General features: G+C 45.0%; 1 protein-coding gene across 1 annotated transcript in view; it reads left to right on the forward strand.

Annotated features, from left to right (window-relative positions):
• LOC147100180 (glutamate receptor ionotropic, kainate 4-like) overlaps nucleotides 1–14,163 on the forward strand; it is a 336,084-nt gene that overhangs the window by 280,233 nt on the left and 41,688 nt on the right. Inside the window, exons 15-16 of the mRNA XM_085967594.1 lie at nucleotides 2,911–3,114; nucleotides 7,066–7,179. Coding sequence (XP_085823720.1) covers nucleotides 2,911–3,114; nucleotides 7,066–7,179 — 318 coding nt within the window. The remainder of the gene's footprint in view (nucleotides 1–2,910; nucleotides 3,115–7,065; nucleotides 7,180–14,163) is intronic.

Here is a 14,163-nt window from a genome sequence, read left to right on the forward strand (position 1 = left end):
CAATGAATATACATTTAGCAAACTGGAAGGCATTCTCTTTAAATTAGCCCTGTACATAGTGTATCAAAATGCAGCTACTAGTTAACCAGCTAGACAGAGAAAAGTTACAACTAAACATTTTCTACAACATACAGTGTACACTAATCATCTATAGCATTCTAAATACTTACAGACAAATAATTTCCAAGACTCAAGCATGGGGGCAATACAACTGAGGAGCACCGTGGCACAGGTCCTGTTCCAACGGAGACTCCACGAGGACTGGGCTAGCAGTCCCGTGGGGAGCGTGATGACCTCATCACGCTCGGGGTTGTGACGTCATCACGTTTGCCGGTCGTTGCGTCGCTGGCCGTTGGGGCCGGAGTCGGGAGCGGGAGCTGGAGGCCAGGCTGAGCCGGTGCTTGCCGCGGGAGCGGAAGATAGCGTCGCTCCCGGCGGCCGATCGATGCGGCCGAAGACGCTAGGCCGGGCTGTGCCGGCGGCCTTTCTGGAGGGCCGAGTCGGGCCGGCAGCCGCCTCACGCATGTCACGTCGTACGTGACGTGACGTCAGCACGCTAAGGCGCGTCTTAAAGGGGCAATGGCCCTAAAAGGTAGGTTAAAGGGGCAACGGCCCTAACAGCTAAGTTATACAGCTAGGTTATGTACATACAGTAAGGTTAAGTTAGAGGGAGAGACAGCACATGTACTGTTTATCTAAAAGGGGAGGAATTGTTGTGTATGTACCTTTAAGAGAATAACTGGTCTCAGACTGCAGTACCGGCAGTGACCACCCCTGTATAAAAGGTGCTAGAGAGCCTCTGTTGTTTAGTTTCGTTAATGCCTTTCACCAGTAAAGATCTGTTTGTTTCTCTCCTGCTAGTCTGTGTCTCAATCATTCACGGACTTAACAGCCAGTGATGAGATTACATCAAATTAATATTGTCACTGGGAAAGGAGAGAGGTTAAATTTATTTATGCAAAGTTGTTGGAGCAGGGAATACCTTGCCACAAATGTAGCATCTTTTAAGGGAAAAATAGATAAATATTTGAAGCAGGATAAGATACAGGACTGTCTGCAGAGTGCAGGGCAGTGGGATTAGTTTGTATCAAAGACATGATGGGCCGAATGGCCTCCAGCAGGGCTGCAAACCTCGATTGTTCCCTGGTCCAAAGCTCCAGTCATGTTTTGCACCTCATTAGCCAGAAAAAGTTGAATGCTCCTTTCAGTTTCTGCAGGCATTTAATACCCACAGCATTAGGATTTCTTGCCTCTTGCCAATCCCAGACTTACTCGCATCCACAGCTTGCATGTTGTGTTAATTACACTGTCCATGTTGTGTTAATTACACTGCCCATGTTGTGTTAATTACACTGAACCCAGATACTCAGCAGGTTTTGTGCTCACAGTCTGAGCTGCAAACTATTCCGTCTGCCCACCAGCTGAAAGATATGTTCCATGTCTCCCACCCGACCTGGCAGATTAATATAAACATTTATCACCTTCTGATAGCTCATTTGAATTTACTTTTCATTATAACCTCTGGTTCCAGTTTCCTTTATTTTAAAGTAATGATCTGGATTTACTTTACCGAAGTCATTTAATGTTTTCTATAATAAGATTTACCCCTTAACCGTATTCTCTCTGGGCTATCGAGATAGTCTGCATTTCAATGAATTACCCTGTTTAATTGTGGTCTAAATATGCTATTTTGAAATAAACACAAAATATCATTGTTACTTGCAACCTTATCATTCTTGACCTCTTTACTACGGGTTATTCAGTGAATTATTTTTGACATATCCCACCCTGAAGCATCTAGTTCCGCCATCTCTATGGTTTCCATTAACACAATGATCAGCTCCGTGTGGCTAGGCTTATACAGCCAGAGACACCAGCAGGTCCTGCTCCCTTTCTTGTTTGTTTTTATTTCTTCTCATTCCATTTTATGGTATTATTATATTTTCTTCTTTTTAGGTATCCTCATTATACACACAGTTCTCTGCTCAAGGGGCAGTCAACCTATTCCCCATCTTCTACAAATTCTACCCTTGAGCTGGGCAATAGAGGCAGGCTGGGACCTTCCCGGTAGTTTGGTGAGTTGATTTAGTGAGTAACTGAGCCAGACAGAATAGGAGGGCAGGTTCAATTCCCAGTCTTTGCTAAATGATCACATTTCAGGCAGGGTGGCATTAGTGCACTTAAATGAGAAAGAAGTTTCCAGAATGGGGTTTGGTTCCTCCCTCGATATAGTTTCCGTTGAGTTCCTCTGCATTATCACTTCACGGAGTTTAGGAACTCGCCAAATAAGTTGCATCTGCTGACTGACGAGGCAGTTTGTAGATGATTTTTACTGTGCCTTTAGGTCATAGCTAGCCACTTTGGAGATTGTAAACATGAAAAGATGTAGGGTAACAAACCTTCCTTTGATGGGAGGGGGATTTCCATTACAATGATGTATTTCAGTGTTATCTGTCATTTGTCAAACAATCTTTCATGAAGATGCTGTCATTCTAAGACAAAATGTCAAATATTCCAATATCAACATCAGGCACTGCTGCTTTCACCCAATGGTCAGCCGATTATTCCCAGGGAATGCTTCGCACACTCATCTGATGTTCATCTGTAATTTTACAGGTTTAGCCGATTTATTTTATCAGGTTAACAGATTTATACCTGTATTAAAATAGCAGAGAGAGAAATGGTGCATTAATGTGCAAAGCATTCGCCCTCTAAAATCACCACCAGTAATTTCTAGCTTTTTATGGTGATCTGTTTGTTGCGAATTGTATGTGATACTTCGACCAGCTCAATATGTACAATAGCTGAAATGCAAATGTATTTCTCCTTTACTGGAGCGTTCTGTGAGAGAGCTGCTGTGCTTGCACTCTCAGTAATAACCCTGTGAACAAGGTATCATATTTTCTTTAGGAAAATCCGTACGTGATGCTGAAACCAAACTACCAGGAATTGGAGGGAAATGAGCGATATGAAGGGTTCTGTGTGGATATGCTGAAGGAGCTGTCAGAAATCCTCAGATTTCATTACAAAATCCAACTGGTAGCTGATGGTGTGTATGGGGTGGCAGAGTCCAATGGCACTTGGACTGGGATGGTTGGTGAGCTAATTTCAAGGGTAAGCACTGAACAAAACAAATAATATCACAAATTAATTAAAGATCAGTTTTAGAACTTCTTTGTGCTGCTGAGAATAATATTTGTGCTGAATATCAGTGCAATGATTGAGCAAATGATGGAGATTCAGCAATCGAGCGAGTGTTTATGTCACACCCTATAATTGGAGGTCTCAGGGGAACAAGTGAGTTTCTTTTCATTCCAAATGACAATACTTGTTCACTTTTTATTGGTGAATTTGGTGTTCAAGATGAGGGGTGTCAGTGCTGGGAAATGGACTACTTTCCCATTTCAAGTCCCCATAATCAGCATCAAGCGCTTCCAGGTGAGGCATATGACGGTAAAATGTAGATTAGAAGTTCTACACAACTTGGTTTAGCACCAGGCTCAGAAATGCATCTGTACTAAACGAGTGTGACTTTTCCTTTCTCTGTCCCCGATTCTCTTCCCCACTGTGTGTAATCTCTGAGTGCGATTAGCAATTTGTGAGTGGCAAATTACCGGCAGTGTTTTGCTCTGGGTCGATGCTAACATAAGAATTTCACCTCGGACTCTCGTAGCCAAGAGACACAGGGGACTTTAATAGTTACAGCAAATAAATCATGATTTATTGTCTGCATTATTGTCATCTCGAATTGTTCTGAGGACATTAAGAGTCAACCGTAGACTGGGACTGGAATCACATGTAGGCCAGACCGGCTCAGGGTAACCAGGAGTGACTGGGATGACTGGGTCAGGGGTTGGGGGTCAGGTGGCCGGGTCGGGGTGACCAGGTCGGGGGTCGGGGGGTTCGGGTCAGGGGTCGGGGTGACCAGTTCCATTCCCTGGCTTAGTTTTTATGGTCAAAAACTTTCATGGCCATTTTTCACATGCCAGCTCACAAATTGTCATATTTAATTAATTCCATTTGCCTCAGTGGGGTTTGAATTCCCATCGCTAAGTTATTAGCCCAGTTCCATAAGCACTGCCCGACTAAAGCCACTGTGTAATTCTACAAATCACATGAGGCTTTAATATGTAAATAAAGAATGCATCAATAGAGCCAATGCTTGGTGTCAGTCTCACTGCCCAACCCAGTCCCCTCTTTGCTGCACAGTCCTAGATCACATCAGTGCCACAGCTGACTGCCTCCTATTGCCCGCTGATTACACTTTGAACAGTTTGTAGAATGATCTGTTCCAGGTGACACTTCTATATTCTAGAAGCTGCTTTCATTTACACATTAAAGCGTCATGTGATTTGGATTTTACCATTTCATAAATATATATGATTTATTTATAATAATAGTGCATTAGTATAATAGCACTGACAATATTTGTGATAAATCTTCATTCTTAGTAATGTATGAAAGAGTTGTCCATACAACTCGATAGAAAAAAAAAGTTACAAAATGTATTATAATCCAATGGCCAAGAATTTACTAATGTGAATGACACTCGCCATTATTAATGCACAAATCGGCCAGCAACTGGTGGCAAGGAAGAGATACCCCATGAATTGCAAATCGCCACAAGTTAGCCGTTGAAAACAGGCTTCACCTTTCCGTGAGTTTCATGAAGTTTCTGCATTTGCACATCAATTGCCCATTAAACTCGCCACAGAAAGTTTAAGTCCAGTCATTAATAACATAAGTACCCTTTTAACGATGTGAGAATTGTTAATGACTGCCAATTAACTCTCTTGCCCAGAAAGTGAACAATTAAAAGTGTGGAGTCTCATTCCTTCAGGTTGTGAATTGTTGGAGATTTTAAAAATGTCAAATTTTAACATTTTTTCTTGCTTTTCCTTTCTGGCTCTTTTTTTTCTCTCACTCTCTTAATCCTTTCTTTCTTTCCCCCTCATCTTCCAGAATTCCCTAGATTCTAGAACATCCCCATGGAATTGGAAGGTAGCAAATGTAATCCTGCATTTCAAGAAAAGAGGGAGAGAGAAAACAGGGAACGATAGACCAGTTAGCCTGACATCAATAGTAGGGAAAATACTAGATTCTATTATTAGGGATGTGTTAACAGGGCGCTTAGAAACTCAAAATATGATTGGGTAGAGTCAACACAGATTTATGAAAGGGAAATCATGTTTGAATTTTTTGAGCCTGTAACTAGCTGGGTAGATAAGGGAGAACCAGTGGAAGTATTGTATTTGGATTTTCAAAAAGCATTTGATAAGGTGCCACACAAGAGGTTATTACACAAAATTAGGGCTCATGGGATTGGGGGTAATATATTAGCATGGATTGAGGATTGGTTAATGGACAGAAAACAGAGAGTAGGAATAAATAGGTCATTTGTGGGTTGGTTGGCTGTAACTAGTGGGGTACGACAAGGATCAGTGCTTGGGCCTCAGCTATTTACAATCTATATCAATGACTTAGATGAGGGGACAGAGTGTAATGTATCCAAGTTTGCTGACGATACAAAGTTAGGTGGGAAAGTAAGTTGTGAGGAGGATGCAAAGAGGCTGCAAAGGGATATAGACAGGTTATGTGAGTGGGTAAGAACATGGCAGATGGAATATAATGTGGAGAAATGTGAAGTAATCTACTTTGGTAGGAAAAATAGAAAAGCAGAATATTTTTTAAATGGTGAGAGATTGGAAAATGTTGGTATTCAGAGGAACTTGGGTGTCCTTGTACACGAATCACTGAAAGTTAACATGCAGGTACAGCAAGCAATTAGGAAAGCAAATGGTACATTAGCCTTTATTACAAAAGGATTCGAGTATAAGAATAAAGACATCTTACTGCAATTATATAGGGCCCTGGTGAGACCACATTTGGAGTATTGTGTACAGCCTTGGTCTCCTTACCTAAGGAAGGATATACTTGCCTTAGAAGGAGAGCACAAAGGTTCACCAGACTGGTTCCTGAGATGGGGGGATTGTCCTCTGAGGAGAGATTGAGGAGACTAGGCCTATATTCCCTAGAATTTAGAAAAATGAGAGGTGATTTCATTAAAACATATACAATTCTTACAGGGCTTCACAGGGTAGATGCTGGGAGGATGTTTCCCCTGGCTGTGGAGTCTAGAACACGGGGTCACAGTCTCAGAATAAGGGGTCAGCCATTTAGGACTGAGATGAGGAGAAATTTCTTCACTCAAAGGGTTGTGAATCTTTGGAATTCTCTACCCCAGAGGGCTGTGGATGCTCAGTCATTGAATATATTCAAAATAGAGATCAATAGATTTTTGGATATTAAGGGAATCAATGGATATGGGGATAGTGCAGGAAAGTGGAGTTGAGGTAAAAGATCAGCCATGATCTTAGTGAACAGCAGACCAGGCTCGAGTGGCCAAATGGCTGACTCCTGCTCCTATTTCTTATGTTCTTCTGTTTTCTCTTTATTTCTCTTTCTGCATCTGATTTGATAGTGATTTCAGCCTCCTTCTTAGTCCTTCCTCTGTTTAATTCTCAATCATTAAATCTCACTGGTTATGGAGATACACTGTTGGTCCCGTCATTCACCAAGTTTCCAGATGCTCTGTTACCCTCGCCGTGCTCGCACCTTCAGCAACTTTATGGGCAAATTTTTTTAAAAACCAAACATGCAGGAACAAGTCTAACGGCCCCACTCCAGTAAAATCTGGGCCATTGTAATTGAGGAAAAATCCAATGTGTACACTTTAGTTTTTAAATCTAGCAGTGGGAGGTTGATGTCACAATGGATAATCTGACTGAATACCAATGAATTAGATATAACCTATGATAATTGGCTAAATTGGCAGATTTTTGATTTTATAGAACAGTGTCTTGCCGTATAAACATGGGTTGAAAATTCAGCCGAAACCCATTTTTTCCCTCAAATTGCAATTTCTTGCTTTGAGGGAATTAGGCAGCGGTTATATCCCATCTGCCAATATGTTTTAAATATAACAGTTGTTAGTGAAATGTATTTGTGTGTGTTGTTCAGTCCCACTGTTCTGTTCTATCTGTTATACTTGTCATATGTTTACAGAAAGCTGACCTGGCTGTAGCAAGTTTAACCATCACAGCAGAGCGTGAGAAGGTCATCGATTTCTCCAAACCATTTATGACTTTAGGAATTAGTATCTTGTACCGAGTTCAGATGGTAAGAGACCTGTTTTCCTGCAACCAAGTACACAGTAGAAAAAAACACATCTGTTTTTGCTAGTTTTCTTACCTTTTCTCCCTTCATCGTGCTGTGGTGGCCTTGGCTCCGTCATAGACCCTTGTCTTTGAGTCAGTTGCCAGCTTTCAAATGAGATGTGAAACTGAGGCCTATCTGCCCCGTCAGGTGGACGTAAAGATCCAGTGGCATGCTCTCCTCAAAACAACCTCACCAAAACAGATTATCTTGTTATTCATCTCATTGCTGTTTGTGGGATATTGCTGTGCGCAAATTGGCTACAACATTTCCGAACATTACAACAGTGACCAATGTTCCCGCTAACCTGCGCTGCCACGGGGCCATGCAGTGGTCTGCAGGCCATTCATCCGCTTTTACATAGGAGAAACCGCGCATGCACATAATTTGAATGGGCTGTGCAGCCAGTTAAAGGGATCGCACACGAGAAAAAAAAATTAGAGGGAACATCGACAGTGACTATACTTAAAAGCATTGACTGTTTAGCAATTTGGGATGTCCTGAGATTATGAAAGGCGCTAAATAAATGCATGTCTTTTAATTTCCCTGGCAACTGTAGGAGGCTGAACCAGACTGTTCGCAACCTTGCTGTCATATTTGACCCCGAGCTGAGTTTCCGACACATATCGGCACCATCACCACCTCCGTAACATCGCCCGACTCCCCCACCCCAACCCCCTGCTCAGCTTATCTGCTGCTGAAACCCTCATCCATGCCTTTGTTACCTCTAGACTTGACTATTCCAATGCACTCCTGGCTGGCCTCCCACGTTCTACCCTCCATAAACTTGAAGTCATCCAAAACTTTGCTGCCCGTGTCCTAACTCGCACCAAGTCCCGTTCACTCCTCACGCCCCTGTGCTCGCTGACCTACATTGACTCCCGGTTAAGCAACGCCTCAATTATAAAATTCTCATCCTTGTTTTCAAATTCCTCCATGGCCTCACCCCTCCCTCTCTCTGTAATCTCCTCCAGCCGGACAACCCTCCAAGATATCTGCGTTCCTTAAATTCTGGCCTCTTGAGCATCCTTGATTTTAATTTCTCCACCATTGGCGGCTGTGCAAAGCTCTAAGCAGTGATTACAATATTATGTTTAGTGTAGATATGAAAAAGGACAAGGAACAATCAAATTTGAAAATACTCAACTGGAAGAGAGTTAATTTCAGTGAGTTGAAAAAGGATCTGGCCCAGGTGGATTGGAATCAAAGATTGGTAGGAAAAACATTAAATGAGCAATAGGAAGCCATCAAAGAGGAGTTAGTTCAGGTACAGACTAGACACATTCCCACAAGGAGATTAGGCAAGGCATCCAAAACTAGAGCTCCCTGGATGACTAACGATATAGAGACTAAAATTAAACAGGAAAAGAAGGCTTATGGTAAATGCCGGGTTCATAATTCAATAGAGAACCAGGCTGAATACAAAAAGTACAGAGGAGAACTGAAAAAGCAACTAAAGGTTCTGTCATTGTAAATAAGTTCATGAAAAGTAATAGTGCTCAATTGCAGAGCTGATTGGCTCTGAGAGATTCTCACCCCTGTCTCCCTAGGTGCTGATGCTGTTGTGTGCTGTGCATAATGATCTTCATCGCCCATAGTTTGTTGCTGCTCCTCATTCAATGAACACCATCTCTCTGTGCATCTATGCAGGATGCTGAATAATATTACAATTGTGCAACCTCCTTCAGACTTAAAGTCGGGTAGGAGGCGGGACTACAACTTTTGGGGTTGTAGTCCCGCCTCCATCGAGTTCTAGCCAACCCACGCGATTTTGACTTGATTGACCTTGTTGAGCCCGCCCAGCAGGCTCAGCAGGTCAATTAAGGGCCACCTGACAACAGGTGACGTCACTGATTGAAATTTCATCTGTCAAAACCTTTTGACAGATGAAATATCAGTGTTTCACAGCTGTTTGAGGTTGTCAAACACTGACAATCTGTACTCCAGGTTAATTCCTTCCTCTCAGGATGATTTAGAGATCTCCCCGGAACAGAAAACAGAGGCTGCAGATTTTGACAGCTGGCGGCCAGTCTGCTTTCTGTCCCGGTGAGATGAGGGACTCCCGACACCTGAAGGAAGGAAGGCTGTAAAGATAAAGGTTAGTAGAACTTCTTTAAACACTTTACACAGACCAAACACACTTACCTCTGCACTCATGCACCCATCACTCACCTGAACACCGGACATCTCGACCCCTCCAAGCCCTTCAGCCCGACGGCCCGCTTCACTAACTTGGCGTGGTTTGGAGCCGTCGGGAATCCCACATTTCAACAATAAAAATAGAGATTAGGCTAAAAACTGCCTGTTAACTACCTGTTAATAGGCAGTTAATTGGCACTAATCCCCTTCCCGCCTCGGGGAGGCGGGTCCCAGTGTGGGGCAGGTACCTGCCTCCTTTGAAACTGGCATGGAGGCGGGATGGGGTCGGGACCCCCGATTTCGGGATTTTAAACCCCCACACGCCTCCAATCCCGACTCCACGGCCCAATGAAAATCCAGCCCAAAGTCTGAGCAGTGGAAACATCTGGAACATCACTTCACAATTCCAAATGTGCGCTGAGTGAGGGTCCTGGTTCAGAGACAGTCCTTGCATCGGTTCCGAGCTGGCATCAGCCATGAATGAATTGAGTAACTTGTATCTCTGAAGTGCCAGCATCTATTCTTACTTCTTCAAAGTATCTGATGTGACTCCTGGGTATTTTACCAACCCTGGGGGATGGGTTTCCACCAACAGAATCATCAGGGAAACTAGTACTATTCCTTTGCTCTCCTGAGGTCGTGGTGAAAGTTCCTCAGAGACAGATTTCAGAGCCTGCATATAGGTACAATGCAGGCCGAGCAAATTAAACGGAATCTTCCCCACCATCTGTCACCTGTTAGGCTGTTCTCTGGAAGATACTGTTGGGCCGAATGGCCTGTTTCTTTTTTATTCATTCCTGCATGTGGGCATTGCTGGCAAGGCCAGCATTTATTGCCCATCCCTAATTGCCCTTGAGAAGGTGGTGGTGAGCCGCCTTCTTGAACCGCTGCAGTCCGTGTGGTGAAGGTGCTCCCACAGTGCTGTTAGGGAGGGAGTTCCAGGATTTTGACCCAGCGACGATGAAGGAACAGCGATATATTTCCATCTCAGGATGGTGTGTGACTTGGAGGGGAACTTGGAGGTGGTGGTGTTCCCATGCTCTTGTTGCCCTTGTCCTTCTAGGTGGTAGTGGTCACGGGTTGGGAGGTGCTGTCAAAAAGCCTTGGTGAGTTGCTGCAGTACATCTTGTAGATGGTACACACTATAGCCACAGTGCACCGGTGGTGGAGGGAGTGAATGTTTAAGGTGGTGGATGGGGTGTCAATCAAGCAGGCTGCTTAGTCCTGGATGGTGTCGAGCTTCTTCAGTGTTGTTGGAGCTGCACTCATCCAGGCAAGTGGAGAGTATTCCATCACACTCCTGACTTGTGCCGTGTAGATGGTGGAAAGTCTTTGGGGGGGTCAGGAGGTGAGACACTTGCCACAGAATACCTAGCCTCTGACCTGCTCTTGTAGCCACCGTATTTATGTGGCTGATCCAGTTAAGTTTCTGGTCAATGGTGACCCCAGGATGTTGATGGTGGGGGATTCAGCGATGGTAATGTCATTGAATATCAAGGGGCAGTGGTTAGATGCTCTCTTGTTGGAGATAGTCATTGCCTGCACTTATGTGGAGCGAATACTACCTGCCGCTTATCAGCCCAAGGCTGAATGTCGTCCCGGTCTTGCTGCATGCGGGCATAGACTGCTTCATAATCTGAGGAGTTGCGAATGGAACTGAACATCATCAGCGAACATCCCCACTTCTGACCTTATGATGGAGGGAAGGTCATTGATGAAGCAGCTGAAGATGGTTGGTCCTATGACACTGCCCTGAGGAACTCCTGCAGCGATGTCCGAGGGCTGAGATGATTGGCCTCCAACAACCATCAACAACTATGGCCGCGATTTTGCTCACCTTGGCGGGTCCGTGGTGGGCGACATCGGTGGCGGGTCCTGACCCCGCTGCTGGCTCCATCCCACTCTGTAAAATTAATTTACGTTGATTGGGTTTGTTAAGCCCACCCAGCGCGTTTCCCGGCCAATTAGAGGAAGCGGGTCTGGTGACGTCATTTGATGACGCATCATCAGCCGGTTTCCTTAAAAGGACCATAGCCAACCTTATTTTGACATTTGTGCTGTCAGTGCTCTACAGCATTGAGGTGCTGCAAACACTGACCAGCACTGCACAAAGGTGCAGGGCTGCACCCAGGCTCTCCCATGACTCCGTCCATATGTTTATGGAGGGAGTCACAGCATGCAGGGAGGTTCTCTTCCCTTCCCATAGGCGGAAGAGACCTCCCCGGGAGACCAACGCAGCCTGGTTGCACATTGCAGAGGAGGGCACAAGCATGGATGTGGTCAGGTGGACCTGGGTGCAGCTAGCCTGTGCTTCTGTGGAGGCAGAGTCATGGACTGCTGCAAGCTCCATTAATGTTTGCAACAAAGGAAATGGCTCCCTGATATTGCTGCAGAACCTCAGAGGCAGATCTCAGAGCCTGCACATAGGTACGATGCACATCCTTCTTTTCAGGTGAGTGCCCATGAGATCTGGATGTCATGGGGGAAAAATTGGGTGGGTTTGCGCCTCTTGTTAGCGCCCGCAGGGGGCGCAAATCCCCTAGCGCATGGGCGCCGCGCCGCTAATGCCTCCCGCGAAATTCAGCGGGAGATCAGTGGCGGCAGTAACCGGTATCCCCCACCCGCCGCTGCACCGCCAGCGATGACGTCATCACCGTGCACAGCACCCCACTTGCGCCCCGGCCGTAAACTTCCCTTGCGCTGCTTGATCTATTGCCAAACGATATATCCCACAGGATCAGGGGCCGTTTTTGCAGCAGCTTAACTTAAAACGCAGGTGTCAGGCGGCCATTTTCATTTTGGCTGACTGCCAGCACCTGCCCCGTTTCACTTTTTTATGCGGGGTGCCGGTCGCGATCGCTCCCCGGTGGTCCAGCAGGGCCCCAGTGCACACAGTGCTAGGCCCCTCCACTTTAGTCAGGGGAGGAGGCCTGCAATGACACAGCGCTACGTGCTGCCCCGCGTGGCGCTGCGGTACGTAGCACCATGAAATTCAGTAGTAGCGCCTCAAGCAGGAGGGGGAGTGCTTTCCAGTAGTGCCCCACCACCTGCTTGGGGCACTACTACTGAATTTACGGCGGAGGGGTGCTAACTTTTTCGGGGCGTTAAAATTAGCACCCCAAAATGGGCGGCACCCAATTTTTCCCCCTATGAGTCTAAAGCCATGGGCAGAAGGAAGGTGACATATCCACACCCATGCCCCAGTCCTCCAGCTCTCTCATTCTCTGAGTCACCTGGTGTCACATCCTCACTAATTCTATCTAATTTCCCCCTCCCCCCCCCACCACTGAGCAGGGGCATGGCAGTGAATAAGCAAGTGATGGAAGGAGCGAGCTGGAGGGGGCAAACTGGAGGGGCGAGGTAGAGGGAGATGTGCAGGATCTTGGTCCAGGAACTTATGGGTGGACTTGACCTTCACATCCTCTCTCTCTTCATCATCATTTTCTTCATCTTCGTCCTCACCATAGTTAATGAGGAAGAAGTTCTCCTCCTGCTATCATCATCATCTTCCCCCATTACTGAGATGGATCTGCAGGAAAGGATGGTACAAGCTAAGAATGGGTGGGCATAAATCCTTTGGGATTAAGGTGACAGAAAAGAAAGTTGAAGCTTGTTGCTGTGTGTAGTTTCACAGGATGCCACGGCAACTGTATAGTTGTGCACCCGCTAATTTGCTACCAGTACTGTTCCCCTGGCCTCACCAACTCCCCCAGCGGGTGAAGAGTGCCTCCCAGCAGCTCTCTGACCTGTTCCTTAATGCTGCCTTATGGAGTCCTACCTCACTGGCATTGTGCACAAGTTTCTCTTGCAACAAGAATGAGTGAAGAGATAAAGGCTTGTAATTGTGGTCTGTCTCTCATTGGACAGCTGATGTAAGAGATCTATTAAAATGGAGGAAGAAGTTTTAAAGTTCTGCATGGGGATAGAAAATGAAGATGAGGAGAAAGAAAATGATGATGAGGAGAAGATGATGGTGAAAATGAAGAGGAGAAAGGCAAATTCCCATTGTTGACTGTGAAGATGAGGAAAAGGATGTGAAACTCAAACTCAACCATGAGTCCTTGGACATAGATCGTGCCCCATGTTCCTCTGTCCCAACCTCCTCCATCTCATTCCTTGCGTCATTTGCTTTTTCACTCCCACGCATCACCTGAGATACTTTCACTCTGGTGGACTTGGATAGTGAGGATGTGACACTGAGTGGCTTTTTATGCAGAAAGTTGTGACGATATGGAATGTCCCACCAGAAACAGTGATGGAAGTAGAATCCTTAACTACTTATAAAAGAAAAACAGACAAATATTTGATAAAGGAAAATAATTAAAAGATAAGGGGAATAAGATTAAGTGAATAGTTCTTTCTGAGCTCCAACACAGGCGTGAAGGGCTGAACAGCATCCATCTTGTGCTGTGCAATTCTGAGCCTAGCTTCACAAAAGCATCACAAAGGTTAAAATTCAGATCGTTCTGGCACAGGTAAACTTTTTTAATGGATTTTATAGTTTGGGAATATCTTGATTTCAGTAAAAGTTGTAGGCAGAGCCCTAGGCTTCATGCTATCACCTGATACATGCACATTATCTTGAAAGGTGAACAATCACAATTGTCTTCGTGGTCCCACTGGATTTCTGTGCACATACTGAGCTTATCAAAAAGAACACAAACTTAGTGATAAACTATTTATTGACAAAATATTTATTTAAACAATAGAGGCAGGATAAAATTCTCTTTTGACACTTCATTGTTACATTTGTGTAAATATCTTCGCTGTTGCATTAATGATATGAGGTGAGCTCATTTTCGTGCTTTT

The sequence above is a fragment of the Somniosus microcephalus genome, chromosome 26, assembly GCF_052327205.1.
Source record: "Somniosus microcephalus isolate GS21.2 chromosome 26, FLI_Smic_1.0, whole genome shotgun sequence".
In the NCBI taxonomy this organism is placed as follows: Eukaryota; Metazoa; Chordata; class Chondrichthyes; order Squaliformes; family Somniosidae; genus Somniosus; species Somniosus microcephalus.